The sequence below is a fragment of the Syngnathus acus genome, chromosome 16, assembly GCF_901709675.1.
Source record: "Syngnathus acus chromosome 16, fSynAcu1.2, whole genome shotgun sequence".
Lineage (NCBI taxonomy): Eukaryota > Metazoa > Chordata > Actinopteri > Syngnathiformes > Syngnathidae > Syngnathus > Syngnathus acus.
In genome coordinates, this window is record NC_051101.1 from 2,878,683 (window position 1) to 2,893,507 (window position 14,825).

Below are 14,825 nucleotides of genomic sequence, written 5' to 3' on the forward strand. Positions count from 1 at the left end.
TTGGTCAGCCCAGGTAGATGCTCATTCAGCGACTATTATGGGCTGTCACTGGTGGTGGTTGGGCCTACCTCTCTAGACTATGGTTTCCCTCCCATTTCCTTGCCTTTTCAAAGTGTAGTATATTATGGGATGTAGTTCGTTTGGAGTATATTATGGTCTGGAGAGGCACGCATGGGCGGGGGGCGTCGCCATGACAACGCGGTGGCTCCGAGGGCCTGGGCATGTATGTCTTGGAGTGGGTAACGTGCGCGTGAATGCGTGCGAGTGAGTGAGAGCGCGCGCGCGCGTCGAAGAGGGGGAGGGAGGGGGCAGGCTGGGCCCTGCGAGTATTATGGTCTGTCGGTTGCGTGGTAACCATGCAGAGTCCTGCGCGCGTGTGGGAGGGGAGGGGGGATTATTATGGGATGTCTGGCCCCCTTTGTGTGCTTGCGAGGATGTTAGCTAAGCTCTGAGGCTGGGGGAGAGGACAGGGCATCGTGTTTTCATTTGTTCCCCTAATGAATGAACACTAAATTGACTAAAACGTGCCGAGTTGTGGGAAGAGGCACGGAAGAGAGAGAGATCACTTCGACCTGGGACCGCACAAGCACGCCGCAGCAAGTTTCCAAGGTGTCAAGGTAGGCCTTTTTCGGCTTCAACTTTCCATTGTCGTGTTCCAACTTAAGAGTGTCATTTGTGTAGTGTGTCTAAACCTAATTAGCCAACTTGTTTCATATTGTAAACACAGTGCCATTTAAAAAAAAACAAAAAAAAAAACGTAGCCGCCCCCTCCCTTCCCCCTTGGACAGTACACCCACCTCGGTCCACTCTCCGGCAGTCCCACGTCATTTTCCCTCCTCCCTCGTCGACCGACCGAGGAGTGAGAGCTTTAGGAGGGATTAATTCGAGCGAGGAGGTGGTGGGGGGGCACACTGGAGACATGTCAGGCAGCGACGATGACAGGGACGACTTCGGGGCCGCCGAGGAGCACTCGTTACTCCACGGTAAGCTGAGTCTTCTTTTTGTTTTTGACCGGGGGAGTGCGTGTATGTTTGGAGGGGGAGGGGGGTCGCCTTCAAAGCGAGGCTAACGTGTTAGCCCGAGCTAGCTCCGCGTCGCCTCGGTCACGATAGGTTAGTTAAGCTAACTTCACGTGCAGGTGTCCCCCCTCCTTTTCCTTATTTACAATTTTGACGCGCGCTTTCGCCGAGGGGACCACCGCCGACTGTCAAAGTTGTGCAAAAAAAGAATAAAAGCCCACAAGTTGTTCAACCCTGGTGTTTTGTGCCACACGGTAGGCGTGCACGCGGATTTGTGTGTGCACGCCACTGTGCACGCGCCCCAACCCCCCTCCTTCCTCTTCCTCCACTCTCCAGCCTGCAGGGGCGTGCATGTTTGCGCCTGCGCCACTACAGCCCCCCCCCCCCCCCCACTTCAAATAGAGGTTAAACGTGGGAATGAATAAAGTGACAAGCATTTTGAGTGTCACCTGCAGACGACAACGAGGCCGAAGACATCATGTCTGACATAGAAGAGGCTCCCAAATCCAAGAAGAAGAAGAAGGCCAAGAAGAGCAGCAGGGAGAGCAGAAGCAACAAGAGGCAGAGAGCTGTCAGAGAGGTGAGTTGGTTTTCATCATGTCACGATGGGTCACGGGCATAGTTAAATCAACAATGAATTAATGAAAGAAAGAAAAATTGTCTGTCTTCAATGTTCTTTCCATACAAACAGGAGTTGCCGCTGAGCTCTCCTGAGCACCTCATTGAAGGGGAGGCAACCGAGCGGAACCTGGATGAGGGAGGTCTGCGCTCGGACAGTGATGGAAGCGATTACGCCCCGGGAAGGAAAAAGAAGAAACGCTCCAGCTCGACCAAAGACAAGAAGAAGTCCGGCGGGTCTGCGGAGAAAGGGGGCTCATCCAAGAGCAAGCGCAAAGATCCAGAGCCAGATGACGACGAAGATGACGATGATGATTGCCAGGTAAACTGGGAATTGTCACACGGCGGGTTCCGCAAGGCGGTGTTAATTCGCGTCTTCCCCACTCCTTTTCCAACCTTAGCCGAAAAGCTCCTCACAGATGCTGGATGCCTGGGGCATGAAAGACATTGACCACACCTTTACTCAGGAAGACTACAACTCACTCACCAACTACAAGGCCTTCAGTCAGTTTGTCAGGTGTGAAAACTGTACCTAATTTTATTCAACGTTGAACCTTCCCTCTTGAAGAGCAGCAAAATATTAGAAATACTTTTTTAGAATCACGCCATGCAGTTTTGTAACTATTATTAAAACATAAATATCGGAACGCATCAATGAAAACGCATTGTGCCAACTTGACATTTGTTGTTCTCCTCAGGCCGTTGATTGCAGCCAAGAACCCCAAAATTGCTGTGTCCAAGATGATGACGCTAATGATGGCCAAGTGGAGAGAGTTTAGCACAAACAATCCCCATAAGGTGTCACATTGAATCCATTCAATGACGCACGACTGGAGCACTCCTCCTTCCTGACCGGATGTCTCCTTTGCAGGGCTCCGCCTCCGCCAATGCAGCCTTGGCAGCCGCCAATGTGGCAGCTGCTGTGGAGAACATGGTGGTTGCCGGGACGGACGGAGGGCCCGATGGTGGTGCCGCACCCCCTGCCGCCGTCACCGCTCAGACGTCGCCCGCTGCTCCGGTGGCAGCCCCGCCGCCGCCGCCTCTCCGCAAGGCAAAAACCAAAGAAGGCAAAGGTAACTGCACGGAGGGCCATGTGAGAAAATATCCTGGGCTGCGTTTGAAATCATTCATGTATTCCCCTCTCTTCATTTCCGGCTCAGGACCTAATGCTCGTAAAAAATCCAAGTCTAAAGTTCCACCGAAGCCCAAACCCAAGAAAGTGGCTCCACTCAAGATCAAACTTGGTGGCCTGAACAGCAAGAGAAAGCGCTCCTCGGTAAGATTTTTTGACACTTTTTTGTCTTCTTGTCTTTTGCCGACGTTAACGGTGTTTGAGCGCGTCGCTCTTCTCCCTTTCAGAGCGATGAAGATGAGCCCGATGTGGACAGCGACTTTGACGAAAGCAACTTCTCCGTGTCAGAGGGCTCCAGCCGCCGCAGCAAGAAGAAGTCCAAGAGCTCGAAGAAAAAGAAGAAAGGTGCGGCGTGAAACTCCCACCCGTCTTTTGTTCTATTGTCGGCTCAGAACGTCAGCTCACGTGTGCCCCCCCTCCAACCAGTGGAGACGGAGGATGGCGACGGCTACGAGACGGACCACCAGGACTACTGTGAGGTGTGCCAGCAGGGAGGAGAGATCATTCTGTGCGACACCTGCCCCAGGGCTTATCACATGGTCTGCTTGGACCCTGACATGGAAAAGGCCCCGGAGGGCAAGTGGAGCTGCCCACACTGCGTGAGTACCGTCGGGGTGGCAAACTCGGGCCAATTTCCGAAGTGACACACAAACAAAGAAATCTTTGACGCCAATGGAGTAGCGACCACAGTGAAATGAAACTTACCTCAGATGTCTTACTCGTGCACCCCCATCTCTACCTTTTGATTTGACACACCAGGAGAAGGAGGGCATCCAGTGGGAAGCTAGGGAGGAGCTCTCCGACGCCGAAGTGGAAGACGAGGACGACAGGCAGGACGACGGCGCCGAGGAAGAGGACGACCACCACATTGAGTACTGCAGGGTGTGCAAGGACGGAGGGGAGCTCCTTTGCTGCGACACTTGCCCCTCGTCCTACCACATCCACTGTCTCAACCCGCCTCTCCCCGAGATCCCCAACGGCGAGTGGATCTGCCCCCGCTGCAAGGTACCCAATCAAGTCTCCTCCGATTAGAGACAGCCAAAGCAACACCGACTCTCTCTCCTCTTGTTGACAGTGTCCACCGATGAAGGGTAAAGTCCAGAAGGTCTTAACATGGCGTTGGGGAGAGCCGCCTGCCCCCACGCCCGTTCCCCGGCCTTCTGACCTGCCCGCTGAGGCTCCCGATCCCCCACCGTTGGTTGGCCGCAGGGAGAGGGAGTTCTTTGTGAAATGGTGCAACATGTCTTATTGGCACTGCTCCTGGGTGCTCGAGCTTCAGGTGCTCGCCTCTCCTGACGCTGCTGGACATTCGTGTTGTTACGATGCACCTTCTAACCTTCGTGCCTGTGCTCACCAGTTGGAGCTGAACTGCCAGGTGATGTTCCGCAACTACCAGAGGAAGACCGACATGGACGAGCCGCCGCCTGTCGACTTTGGCGGCGAGGGCGACGACGACAAGAGCACCAAGAGGAAGAACAAGGATCCGCTCTTTGTCCACATGGAGGCGGAGTTCTACCGCTACGGAGTCAAGATGGAGTGGCTGATGATACACCGCATCCTCAACCACAGGTGAACGAACGCTTGGGACGTTAGCGTGAAATATTAGTGAATGCAAATGTCCTCGTCGTGACCCTGGATTATTGATTTTGCTCTAAGCGGACAGATGATCTCACGCTTTCCATTTCAGTGTGGACAGGAAGGGCAACGTGCACTACCTGATCAAATGGCGAGATCTGGCCTACGACCAGTCCACGTGGGAGAGCGAAGACATGGACATCCCAGAGTTTGACCTTTACAAGCAGACCTACTGGAATCACAGGTAGACGCAGGCTTGCTTGCGTACCGGACTTCTTTCTGAATTGAAATAGAGCCAAGTGGCACTCAACATGCTTTTTCCAAACAAACCAGAGAGTTGATGATTGGTGACGAGGGCAGACCTGGCAAGAAGCTGAAGAAGCCTGTCAAAATTAAGAAGACGGAGCGTCCACCTGCTAATCCTGTGGTAGACGTAAGTTTTCCACCCAAACATTTGCTTTTTTTGGCTCGCAACTGCTCGTTAGTCATTCAATGTTGTCAAGTGAGGGATCAGGAAAGTGAATGCTGGTGGTATTCATCATCCTCTCTGCTTCCTCATGCAGCCCACCATCAAGTTTGACCGTCAGCCTGACTACCTGGACAGCACTGGGGGCACTCTTCACCCCTACCAGCTAGAGGGCCTGAACTGGCTCAGGTTTTCTTGGGCGCAGGCCACCGACACCATCCTGGCCGATGAGATGGGCTTAGGAAAGACTGTCCAGACCGCTGTCTTCCTCTACTCGCTTTACAAGGAGGTGAGACGGCCAAGAGACGCATATTTCATATTAGTACAGTGTTACTTACTGACTTAGAAGTTAACTGTAACAATGTTACAAGGTTGGTTGCCGACAATGTTAAACTTGTAGGTCAATGTACCAGAGTAAAGGTTTTATTTTGTCCAGTTGGCTCTCCTCTGTCCGTCAGTGTCAGTTGGGGCGGTCGGACATTGGACATAGAGCAACATTGCCCGTTACAGGGGAGCAGCTCATAGTCAGGAGCTTTATCCTAAAGGCAGGGCAAGACAATTGTTTGCAGGCTGAATATGAAATGTTGACACTGCCCTCACTCCCTTATCAGGGTCACTCCAAAGGTCCCTTCCTGGTTAGCGCACCTCTGTCTACCATCATCAACTGGGAGAGAGAGTTTGAGATGTGGGCCCCGGACATGTATGTGGTCACCTATGTGGGTGACAAGGACAGCAGGGCTGTCATCCGAGAGAACGAGTTCTCCTTCGAAGGGAATGCCATCCGAGGTGGGAAGAAGGCTTCCAAGATGAAGGTGAGAAAGACACAAAATGTCATATTGAAACTATGCAGTGTGGCTCCCAGGCCTAAAAGTTCTGCTTTTTCTCTCCACGGGATTTCTGTTCTGCAGAAAGACTCCACAGTTAAGTTTCACGTCCTGCTCACGTCCTATGAGCTGATCACCATCGACCAGGCTGTGCTGGGCTCCATCGAATGGGCCTGTCTGGTTGTGGACGAGGCTCACAGGCTGAAAAACAACCAGTCCAAGGTGACAACACGCGTTCTATTTCTTGTAGATAATACATTCTGGTGGTATGATGACCATGAGCAAAAATATTGATCAGGTCAATAAAAACTGTATTTTTTTCCTACGGGAACTACGATATTTGTATTGAAGAAAAATGCGTCCATGTTGAGTAGAGCTTGTTCCAATTTTGAATGTATTTTCCGTTGCTGATTAATTCCTTCCCCTCTGTCAGTTCTTCAGAGTGTTGAACAACTACCCGCTGCAACACAAGCTTCTGCTGACCGGCACGCCTCTTCAAAACAACCTGGAAGAGCTCTTCCATTTGCTTAACTTCCTGACTCCAGAGAGATTCAAGTCAGCCTCAGCACATCCTCGCCCCGAGCGTGCCGCATGAGTAGATTGCCCTCATTTGGCTCAACGTTGTTTTTCCTCCTCCCTCTTCCTCCGCAGCAACTTGGAAGGCTTCTTGGAGGAATTTGCCGACATCGCCAAAGAGGACCAGATCAAGAAGCTCCACGATATGCTAGGCCCGCACATGCTCAGGAGGCTGAAGGCGGACGTCTTCAAGCACATGCCATCCAAGACCGAGCTCATCGTCAGAGTGGAGCTCAGCCCCATGCAGAAGTCAGTCTAAAGTTCGGAAGTCACGATGTTGATGATTCTTTCTGGAAATTAATTTGTTGTTCTTGTTTCCATCTAGGAAATACTACAAGTTTATATTAACTCGGAACTTTGAGGCCTTGAACACCCGCGGAGGAGGAAACCAAGTCTCTTTGCTCAATGTGGTGATGGATCTGAAAAAGTGCTGCAATCACCCCTACCTGTTTCCCGCTGCCGCTACCGTACGACCCGTGTCTCATTGTTACGATGCCGCGCGGACGGCTGGAACGCAAACGCGTCATCAAATCCATCTCATCGTTTCTCCTGGCAGGAGGCTCCGAAACTTCCCAACGGCATGTACGAGGGCTTGGCTCTGACCAAGGCATCCGGCAAGCTGATGCTCTTGCACAAGATGATGAAGAAGCTGAAGGAAGGAGGTCACAGGGTGCTGGTTTTCTCCCAGATGACCAAAATGCTGGACCTGCTGGAGGACTTCCTGGAAAACGAGGGCTACAAATACGAGAGAATTGACGGCGGGGTCACGGGCAACATGCGGCAGGAGGCCATCGACCGCTTTAATGGTTGACCGTTTATCCCTCACATTATTGCCTATGTACTGAAATGAGGCGGTTTGCATGTTTTGAACATCCGTCTTGGTTTTTATTCCAACAGCTCCCGGCGCTCCACAGTTTGCCTTCCTCCTCTCAACTCGAGCAGGAGGTTTGGGCATCAATCTTGCCTCTGCAGACACCGTTATCATCTATGACTCCGACTGGAACCCTCACAATGACATCCAGGTATGATGACCCCCAGCCTCGAGTCAAGTAATTAAATTCTAGGGCACCAAAGTTGCCTCTGTAGGTTAGGGGGGGAAAAAATTCAGGGGTTTAAACTGTTGCATTCATGTGCGTGTGCTGCAGGCATTCAGTCGAGCTCACCGTATCGGCCAGAACAGGAAGGTGATGATCTATCGCTTTGTGACCAAAGCATCCGTGGAGGAGAGGATCACACAGGTAAAAAAAGAAAAAAAAACGTCCTTGCGTACAGTTCAACCTTGCTCATTTGTCTCTCCTTTATCAGGTCGCAAAGAAAAAAATGATGCTCACCCACTTGGTTGTGCGACCCGGCCTCGGTTCCAAGACCGGTTCCATGTCCAAGCAGGAGCTTGACGACATTCTCAAATTTGGAACCGAGGAGTTGTTCAAGGATGAAGCTGGAGAGGGTCGGTGGCATTTCCTGGTTGTCATCGGACGACTTTATTTCATATTTAATGTTGTCATTCGTCTCGCGTTCAGGGGACAACAAAGAGGACGACAGCAGTGTGATCCACTACGACGACCACGCCATTGATCGTCTACTGGACCGGAACCAGGACGCCACGGATGACACCGAAATCCAGAGCATGAACGAATACCTCAGCTCCTTCAAAGTTGCACAATACGTAGTCAAAGACGAGGACGACGAGGTACACGTCGCGAAAGCCCCGATGACGGCGGGGATAGTCGGCACCCAAACGTCAATCTTTGTATGCCATCAGGAGGAGGAAGTGGAGCGGGAGGTGATCAAGCAGGAGGAAAGCGTCGACCCCGATTACTGGGAGAAGCTGCTACGTCATCACTACGAGCAGCAGCAAGAGGATCTGGCCCGCAATCTGGGCAAAGGCAAAAGAACTCGAAAGCCGGTTAACTACAATGACGGTTCTCAGGAGGACCGAGGTATAAGACAGGGTACAGAAACATATATAATGCAACCTCTTCTTTCTGTCCTGTGCTGTGCTGTCGTTCGTGTCCGTGTTGCACCGTGAGTGTGTGTTTGGGAAGCTCTTGGAGCATTTATTCAATCTTCTTGATGTCCACATTGAGGCCCATGTACGATCAAGACAAGTCAGCACACTCGTAGTGTGCTGATGCGTCGTCGTTGTCCTACAATTGTGCTGAATTGTTGTTTTGTTTTTTTTAGTGAGGACAAACGGCTTCAGATGGAGATCAAGTATGTGGAATAAACGCTCAAACGGCTTTCATTCTGTATTGCATGAAATGTGTGTTGTACTTATTTGGAGTTTTAGGGACTGGGTGTAGTTGAATATTCATCTTTTCCAAAATGATGCATAATTTAAAGTCTGCTCTTTGATCATATTGAGAAAGAGTGACGATATTAGAACTTGCTAAAACAATGAATGCATGCTATTTCTTTGTAGACAACAGCTTTAAAATCTTTTAAAAAAGAAAAAGCAAAGAACTAAAGCGTTTTTGTCATGACTATCAATCCGATTGTGACCAAGAGTTAAGGAAGTTTTTCCTTTCGCCTTCCCCGCACCCAGATTGGCAAGAGGATCAATCCGACAACCAGTCTGATTATTCTGTGGCGTCGGAGGAGGGCGACGAGGACTTTGACGAGCGTTCTGAAGGTACACACAAACGCGTCGATGCTCTTATGGGCTTGCGTGTGTCGCCTTTGGTGCCGCATAAGTCATCTGTCTGTGCTCTGTGGGATTTCCCAAAGCACAGTGGAACCTTAAACAGTTACATACAAACTCGAAACAAGGTTTCCAATTGAATAAAAATACCGGAGTCACTTTTAGACTCAAACTGTCACCTTCTGGATGGATCTCTTGTGGAGTTCAACTTTCGAGGTATATTTTCCAGGAACTGTACAACCTTTGAGGTTTCACTGTAGCGACTTGAAGATTAAAAAAAAAATACACTAACACACTAAAACAAATTGTCTGCATATATCTTCAAGCTGCAGTTCTTGCTTTCCCTTACTAACAAGCTTCACAACCGCCCCCACCTTGCAGATATGCGTACCGATTCTGACGCAAGCTACACTGGCCTCAAGTTAAGCCCAGAAAAGAGCAGATGTCCATGCATCATCTGCTCGGGGCGCACAAAGGCAAGACGAGATGAAAAAAGCGAGAGCTGTCTGCCGAAGGAGAAGGCGGCAGCGGCCAAGGCACAGAAAACGCTCGACGCCTACTTGGGCGTGGTTTGCCTTTAAAAGACAAATTGTACTCTCGTTGATTTTGTTCATATGTTCACTTAAATTGTTAGCACTTGCTCTATTTTTCTAATTCACATTTTGCTTATCTACTGTCACCATTGTTGCCCTTAATCAAAGATCTTGCTGTTTCTGAATTTGGATTAAATGGTGCTGCTTTCAGTTGTAAGTGTCCTGAAAGCATTTGTGTTCCAAATGGCGGCTGTTGAGGTAAACGTGTGGCCAAAGAGAAAGAGAGAGGGGGGCACCTTCAGCACAAGGTTGCCGTGATTGTGTGTAAGTCCAACATCCTTTCAGTGGAACCTACAGGACAATTACATCCGACACAAACACTCGTTAAGTTCCAGAACACTCATTTATTTCATTGTTGGAGTAAAATACTCGTATTTTGCCGCGTGATGATCTGACTGATCTTTTGTCCCGCCGCAGCTAACGCCCGCAGACCGAGCCGCAAAGGGTTACGAAACGACCGGGACAAGCCTCTGCCTCCGCTCCTGGCCCGAGTGGGAGGAAACATTGAGGTGACTTTGATTTTGCCTTCAGTTGTTTTCCACCGGCTTCTTACTGAGATTCGCTTCCGATGTCAGGTTCTGGGCTTCAACGCGCGGCAGAGGAAGGCTTTCCTGAATGTGGTGATGCGCTATGGGATGCCTCCCCAGGATGCTTTCAACAACCAGTGGCTTGTCAGGGACCTTCGAGGGAAGTCTGAGAAGGAATTCAAGTGAGGCTCATTTAGTTATTTTCAAGTGCGGTCCATATGTCGTGCTCCTTTAATTCCGCTATTTTTTTTCCCCACAGGGCGTACGTGTCTCTGTTCATGAGGCACCTGTGTGAGCCGGGAGCCGACGGAGCGGAGACCTTTGCAGATGGCGTCCCGCGAGAGGGACTGTCCAGGCAACACGTGCTCACCCGCATCGGTGTCATGTCCCTCATCAGAAAAAAGGTTGGATTTTCATCTCCATCCGATCTGATGCCCGATGGAGCGCGCGTCGTGACGCAACGCATTGCTCCCCGCAGGTGCAGGAGTTTGAGCATGTGAATGGTCAGTGGTCCATGCCTTGGATGGCGGAGCTGGAGGAAAACAAGAGGGCTGCGGCTTTGGCTGCGGGTGAAGACCCCAAGACCCCTTCGAGTGGGACACCTGCCGATACGCAACCCAACACTCCTGTGCCAGGTACGGGGATGTGAAGCTCAGCTTGTAACCTTCATGAAGCTTTCAAAACTGCATTTGAGCATTTAAAAAAAAATGCATTCCAACAAAAGCGACTTTGTATCAACAGAGGATCTCTCAAGATCAGATGACAAAGAGGACATTAAGAAGGATGCCGAGGACACCAAAGCCAGAAAGACGGACGAGCCAGAGGTGATTCGTCAGTCACGCCTCATCGATTACGGTAATGGCATTGACCTCATTTCAAACTCGCCATCATTCCCTTTGCCTCAGATTATTGAAATCCCAGATGAGTCTGACAAGTCACCGGCCTCTGAAAGCAAAGATGAGGATCCTGTAGCTAAGGAGGACAAGGAGAAGGAGACGCGAGGTGGCGATGAAGGGAGCGAGCCCGACGACCTTAGCAAGGACAGAGAGGACAAGGCCGACAAGGCCCTTCCTGCTGATGTCAAAGGTGAAGAGATGGATGGAAAAACAGATGCGGAGGAGCGATCAAAAGGTGAGGCTGTATTTTTTTTTTTTTAAATGTTTATTTTAATTTCATTAGTGTGCTTTAAATCAGTTTTTTTTCTTTCAGCTGAAGAGGCTAAAGATGAAAAGATGGATCCAGAGAAAGGTGCGCACGTTTATGCAGTCTCTAAATGTTCGAGGCTCTCCTTTTGGTGAAGACAATGTTCGACATACTATACATCTCATAATTTCATGCAGATCAACAAGAGAGCAAAGATGGTGTGAAATCTGAGGACGCTAGCAGACTTCAAAATGGAGACAACACCAGGGAAGGAGCGCTGTCCATGTTGAATGTCAGCGAGGAAAAGAGGAAAGCCAGCAAGCAGAGGTTCATGTTCAACATAGCGGACGGAGGCTTCACAGGTGGGGGCATGCACGCACGCACACATTTCCTTGCGCCTTCCAACCCAGTCTCATAACCTTTCTGACCCATAGAGCTTCACTCCCTTTGGCAAAATGAGGAGAGGGCAGCCACCGTCACTAAGAAAACCTTTGAGATTTGGCACCGTCGCCATGACTACTGGCTCCTTGCTGGCATCATACAGTATCCTTCATGTGCACATTTGGATCAAATGTTGTATGTTGACATTTGGAAAATCATCAGCAAATTTGAACTGTTGCATTGTTTTGAAAATCAAAGTGAATATTATTTTGTATCGAACCCGCTGGAGGTTTTTTGTTCTTCCCCAATCGAATGGCAACCTTCCGAATCAACCTCATGCCAACGATTCCCAAAAAAGTTGTTTTTGGCTTCAACGTGACCTTCCCCCAGACACGGCTACGCTCGGTGGCAGGACGTGCAGAACGACGTCAGGTTCGCCATCCTCAATGAGCCCTTCAAGGGCGAAATGAGCAGAGGCAACTTCCTGGAAATCAAGAACAAGTTCCTGGCACGCAGGTTCAAGGTGAAGTGACCCCCCGCCCCCCTCGTCATTGTGTGAGTGCTGAAACTCAATTAGTGTGCTCACCGGCCAAACGTGGTCCTCTGGTAGTTACTGGAGCAAGCGTTGGTAATCGAGGAGCAGCTACGCCGGGCGGCCTACCTCAACATGACGGAGGACCCGGCACACCCTTCCATGGCGCTTAACACGCGCTTCAGTGAGGTGGAGTGTCTGGCCGAGTCCCACCAGCACCTCAGCAAGGAGTCCATGTCAGGAAACAAGCCAGCCAATGCAGTTCTGCATAAAGGTAAGACAAAGTGACGCCATTTAAAAAATATATACATATATAATCTTTAGTCACCATTGCAACCGAGTTATTACTTCAGATTGTATTTATTTATTTTTACCTTCCAGTTCTCAAACAGCTGGAGGAGCTGCTGAGCGACATGAAGGCGGATGTCACACGCCTCCCGGCGACCATCGCCAGGATACCGCCCGTGGCCGTGCGGCTGCAAATGTCCGAGCGCAACATCCTCAGCAGGCTGGCCAGCCGCGGGCCCGATGTGAGCGCCCCGAACCAGTCGCAGAGCGTGCAGCAGATGCAGGTTTCACGCTGAGCCAACGTAGTGGATCTCCGTTCCCAAACTTTCCTCTTTAACCTCCTTGTACAGCACAGGCAGGTCAGTCCTCCTCAGAACAAACACACGCACACACACACGCGCACACGCACACACACCTCTTGCCTCTGAACCCAAAGGATCAGCACCATAGACCGGAAGTAATAAAATACAGATCTCCTCAAACATGGCCGAACTGTGCCGAGTCATGTGCATTTCTGAAATCGTGGATCTTTGTTGCGGTGTTTGGACTATTGGAGGCCGAGTCTTGAACTGATTTTTCTGGCTCCTTTTCCCTTGTTGGAAATGATGCCATTTAAATGCTGTTTGTTTTTCTTGAGAAGTTGTGATGTCACCTGAACGTGTTTGTCTGTCGATGGTATGTACAGGTTCATCTTGCATCAAATATTGTGGAGAAATTAGTTTCATTCACTAGTTCCAATCAAAAAGGGAATTTTGTATCATCAGTGAATTTGAATATTACAAAACGAAAAGATTCTCAATTTAGAAATCAAGTACAAATAGTATTGTCCAATGTTTCCAAAGTAGCTATAATGCAAATTTGTCCTTTTGAATTGAACTAGCGAATTAAAGCAACTTTTCGACAATGTAATTGTATGTACTACAGTGCTGTGCAAAGGTTTTAGGTCACCATCAGTAATAAATGCAAGTCGTCGGCCGGGTACTCGCCTTTTAGTAATGACATTGACATACGGCAAGTGGTTAAGTGCATCGGTCTCAGCGTTTTTAGATTCTTGGTTCGAATCTCAGCATTCCTAAAACACACTGAAGGCTCCAAATTGTCAGTCAGTGTGCATGCGGGTGAATGGTTGTTTTTAACGAGGGCAACCATACTGTAGAAAATAGATGGATAGGCGGCCTAACACTTTTGCACTGTACGTTTAGAATTATACTGTATGTATATGTCAGTGAGACAGGCCCAATTTGGTGCTCCCTTGCAGGATGTGCCGTCGTCTCAATGAGTAAGCCTGTTAGAGTCAAAGGTATTGTTGTCACCTCCATCCCAATATACCCGCCCGTCATATCACTTGAACTGGCCTGCTGATCGGCTCACGTAGTACCCAAGACATTCCTGAAATCCCCGCAAGCTCCTGTATTTTGCTCCAAATAAGGTACGCCCGAGGAGAAGGGGCCGGGTTTTGGGACGTGTCGTCAGTCTTGAACTTAAATTAATTCTGTACATGTATCGTTATTAAGAATACCGCGTTGTTGTTTTTATCACGTTTGTTTTTCCAATGGGCCACAATAAAAGGTCAACTGCTGATCGTGATCTCTTGTTTTTAACGTCAATCCAATTTCTACTTTTAATGACTATACATAAGAAATGAGCAATTGAGGCAAAAGTAATGGGTTATTACTTTTATTGTCTCGTGTCTCCAGACCTTCAGATGCAATCGTTGGGTGAGTGCGGGTTTGCATTAGCATTCTGCTCGGAAATTAATTATTTATTTTCGGTTTTAGCTTTCTCCAAAAAAAAAACTCATTTAATAAATTATATTTAGGGCAGATCGAGTGACATTGGGTCATTTTGTTGGGTCACTGACTCGTTGGGCATCAATGGATTACTCACCATAAAGGCGTGCTTGAATGAGTTTGCTATGCAAGAGCCTTCTAATTAGAACAGATTCCCACAAACACAAAGGAAAACATTTTAGTTTACCCACAAGAGTGCAAGCTGATGTTGCCTATTCCATATTGAAGTGTCTCAATACTTTTGTCTCTAGAGTGTGCACTTTTAAGTTTTTCAGAGGAAGATTGGCCAAAGACCGAGTCAGGAAGCAGCATATTATCTCCTGGCAATTTAAGAGAATTACAGCAAATTGCAGGGCGGGAACATCATCTCATCACCAGTGGTCATTTTAGGCGGCAAAATAGAAGGAAGGAGGTGAAACACTGCAAAAAGGAGCAATCATGTTAAATGTGAGCTGAATTCATCATTTCCTGCAGAGAAGTCGACAAGACTCGTTGAGGTCCTGTGTGAAGAGGAACAATGATGTGGGTGAGTGGACAAATGTATGTTGGTCTCTTTTGAAGTTCAGATAATACAGACTGTGTTTGTCCTCAGAGTAAGCTCAGTATGTTTCTCTCTCCCCCCACTGCATGTGAACAGGTCACCAGGAGAATTGTAGCTAAGGAATTTGTCAACATCTTTGCTTGAGTTACTGTAATGATGCACTTATAAATTGTTGGCAG

The 14,825-nt window shown here is 49.1% G+C and overlaps 1 protein-coding gene and 1 non-coding gene across 8 annotated transcripts; both read left to right on the plus strand.

The window, feature by feature from the left end:
* The first annotated feature begins 375 nt into the window (after positions 1-375).
* Positions 376-13,892, plus strand: chd4b (chromodomain helicase DNA binding protein 4b). Of its 7 annotated transcripts, none has more exons than XM_037273118.1 (41): positions 376-617; positions 789-983; positions 1,475-1,599; positions 1,711-1,959; positions 2,039-2,154; positions 2,336-2,435; positions 2,509-2,710; positions 2,798-2,913; positions 2,997-3,114; positions 3,196-3,368; positions 3,529-3,774; positions 3,845-4,048; positions 4,127-4,338; positions 4,457-4,588; positions 4,678-4,777; positions 4,908-5,099; positions 5,422-5,622; positions 5,719-5,856; positions 6,068-6,189; positions 6,286-6,459; positions 6,536-6,677; positions 6,767-7,016; positions 7,108-7,232; positions 7,356-7,448; positions 7,516-7,657; positions 7,731-7,900; positions 7,973-8,162; positions 8,395-8,424; positions 8,756-8,842; positions 9,862-9,953; positions 10,020-10,153; positions 10,231-10,375; positions 10,450-10,606; positions 10,713-10,795; positions 10,877-11,102; positions 11,181-11,219; positions 11,312-11,476; positions 11,549-11,657; positions 11,886-12,018; positions 12,106-12,301; positions 12,409-13,892. In XM_037273118.1, the coding sequence occupies exons 2-41, from the start codon at positions 920-922 to the stop codon at positions 12,609-12,611; spliced, it is 5,895 nt and encodes a 1,964-aa protein (XP_037129013.1). In that variant the 5' UTR covers positions 376-617; positions 789-919; the 3' UTR covers positions 12,612-13,892. The 7 variants fall into 7 exon arrangements, with proteins under 7 accessions (XP_037129013.1, XP_037129017.1, XP_037129016.1 ...); XM_037273122.1 differs by having other exon boundaries at positions 7,973-8,150; XM_037273121.1 differs by having other exon boundaries at positions 818-983.
* On the plus strand, positions 5,239-5,370 carry LOC119136536. The gene has a single exon (XR_005100773.1).
* Positions 13,893-14,825: the final 933 nt, after the last annotated feature.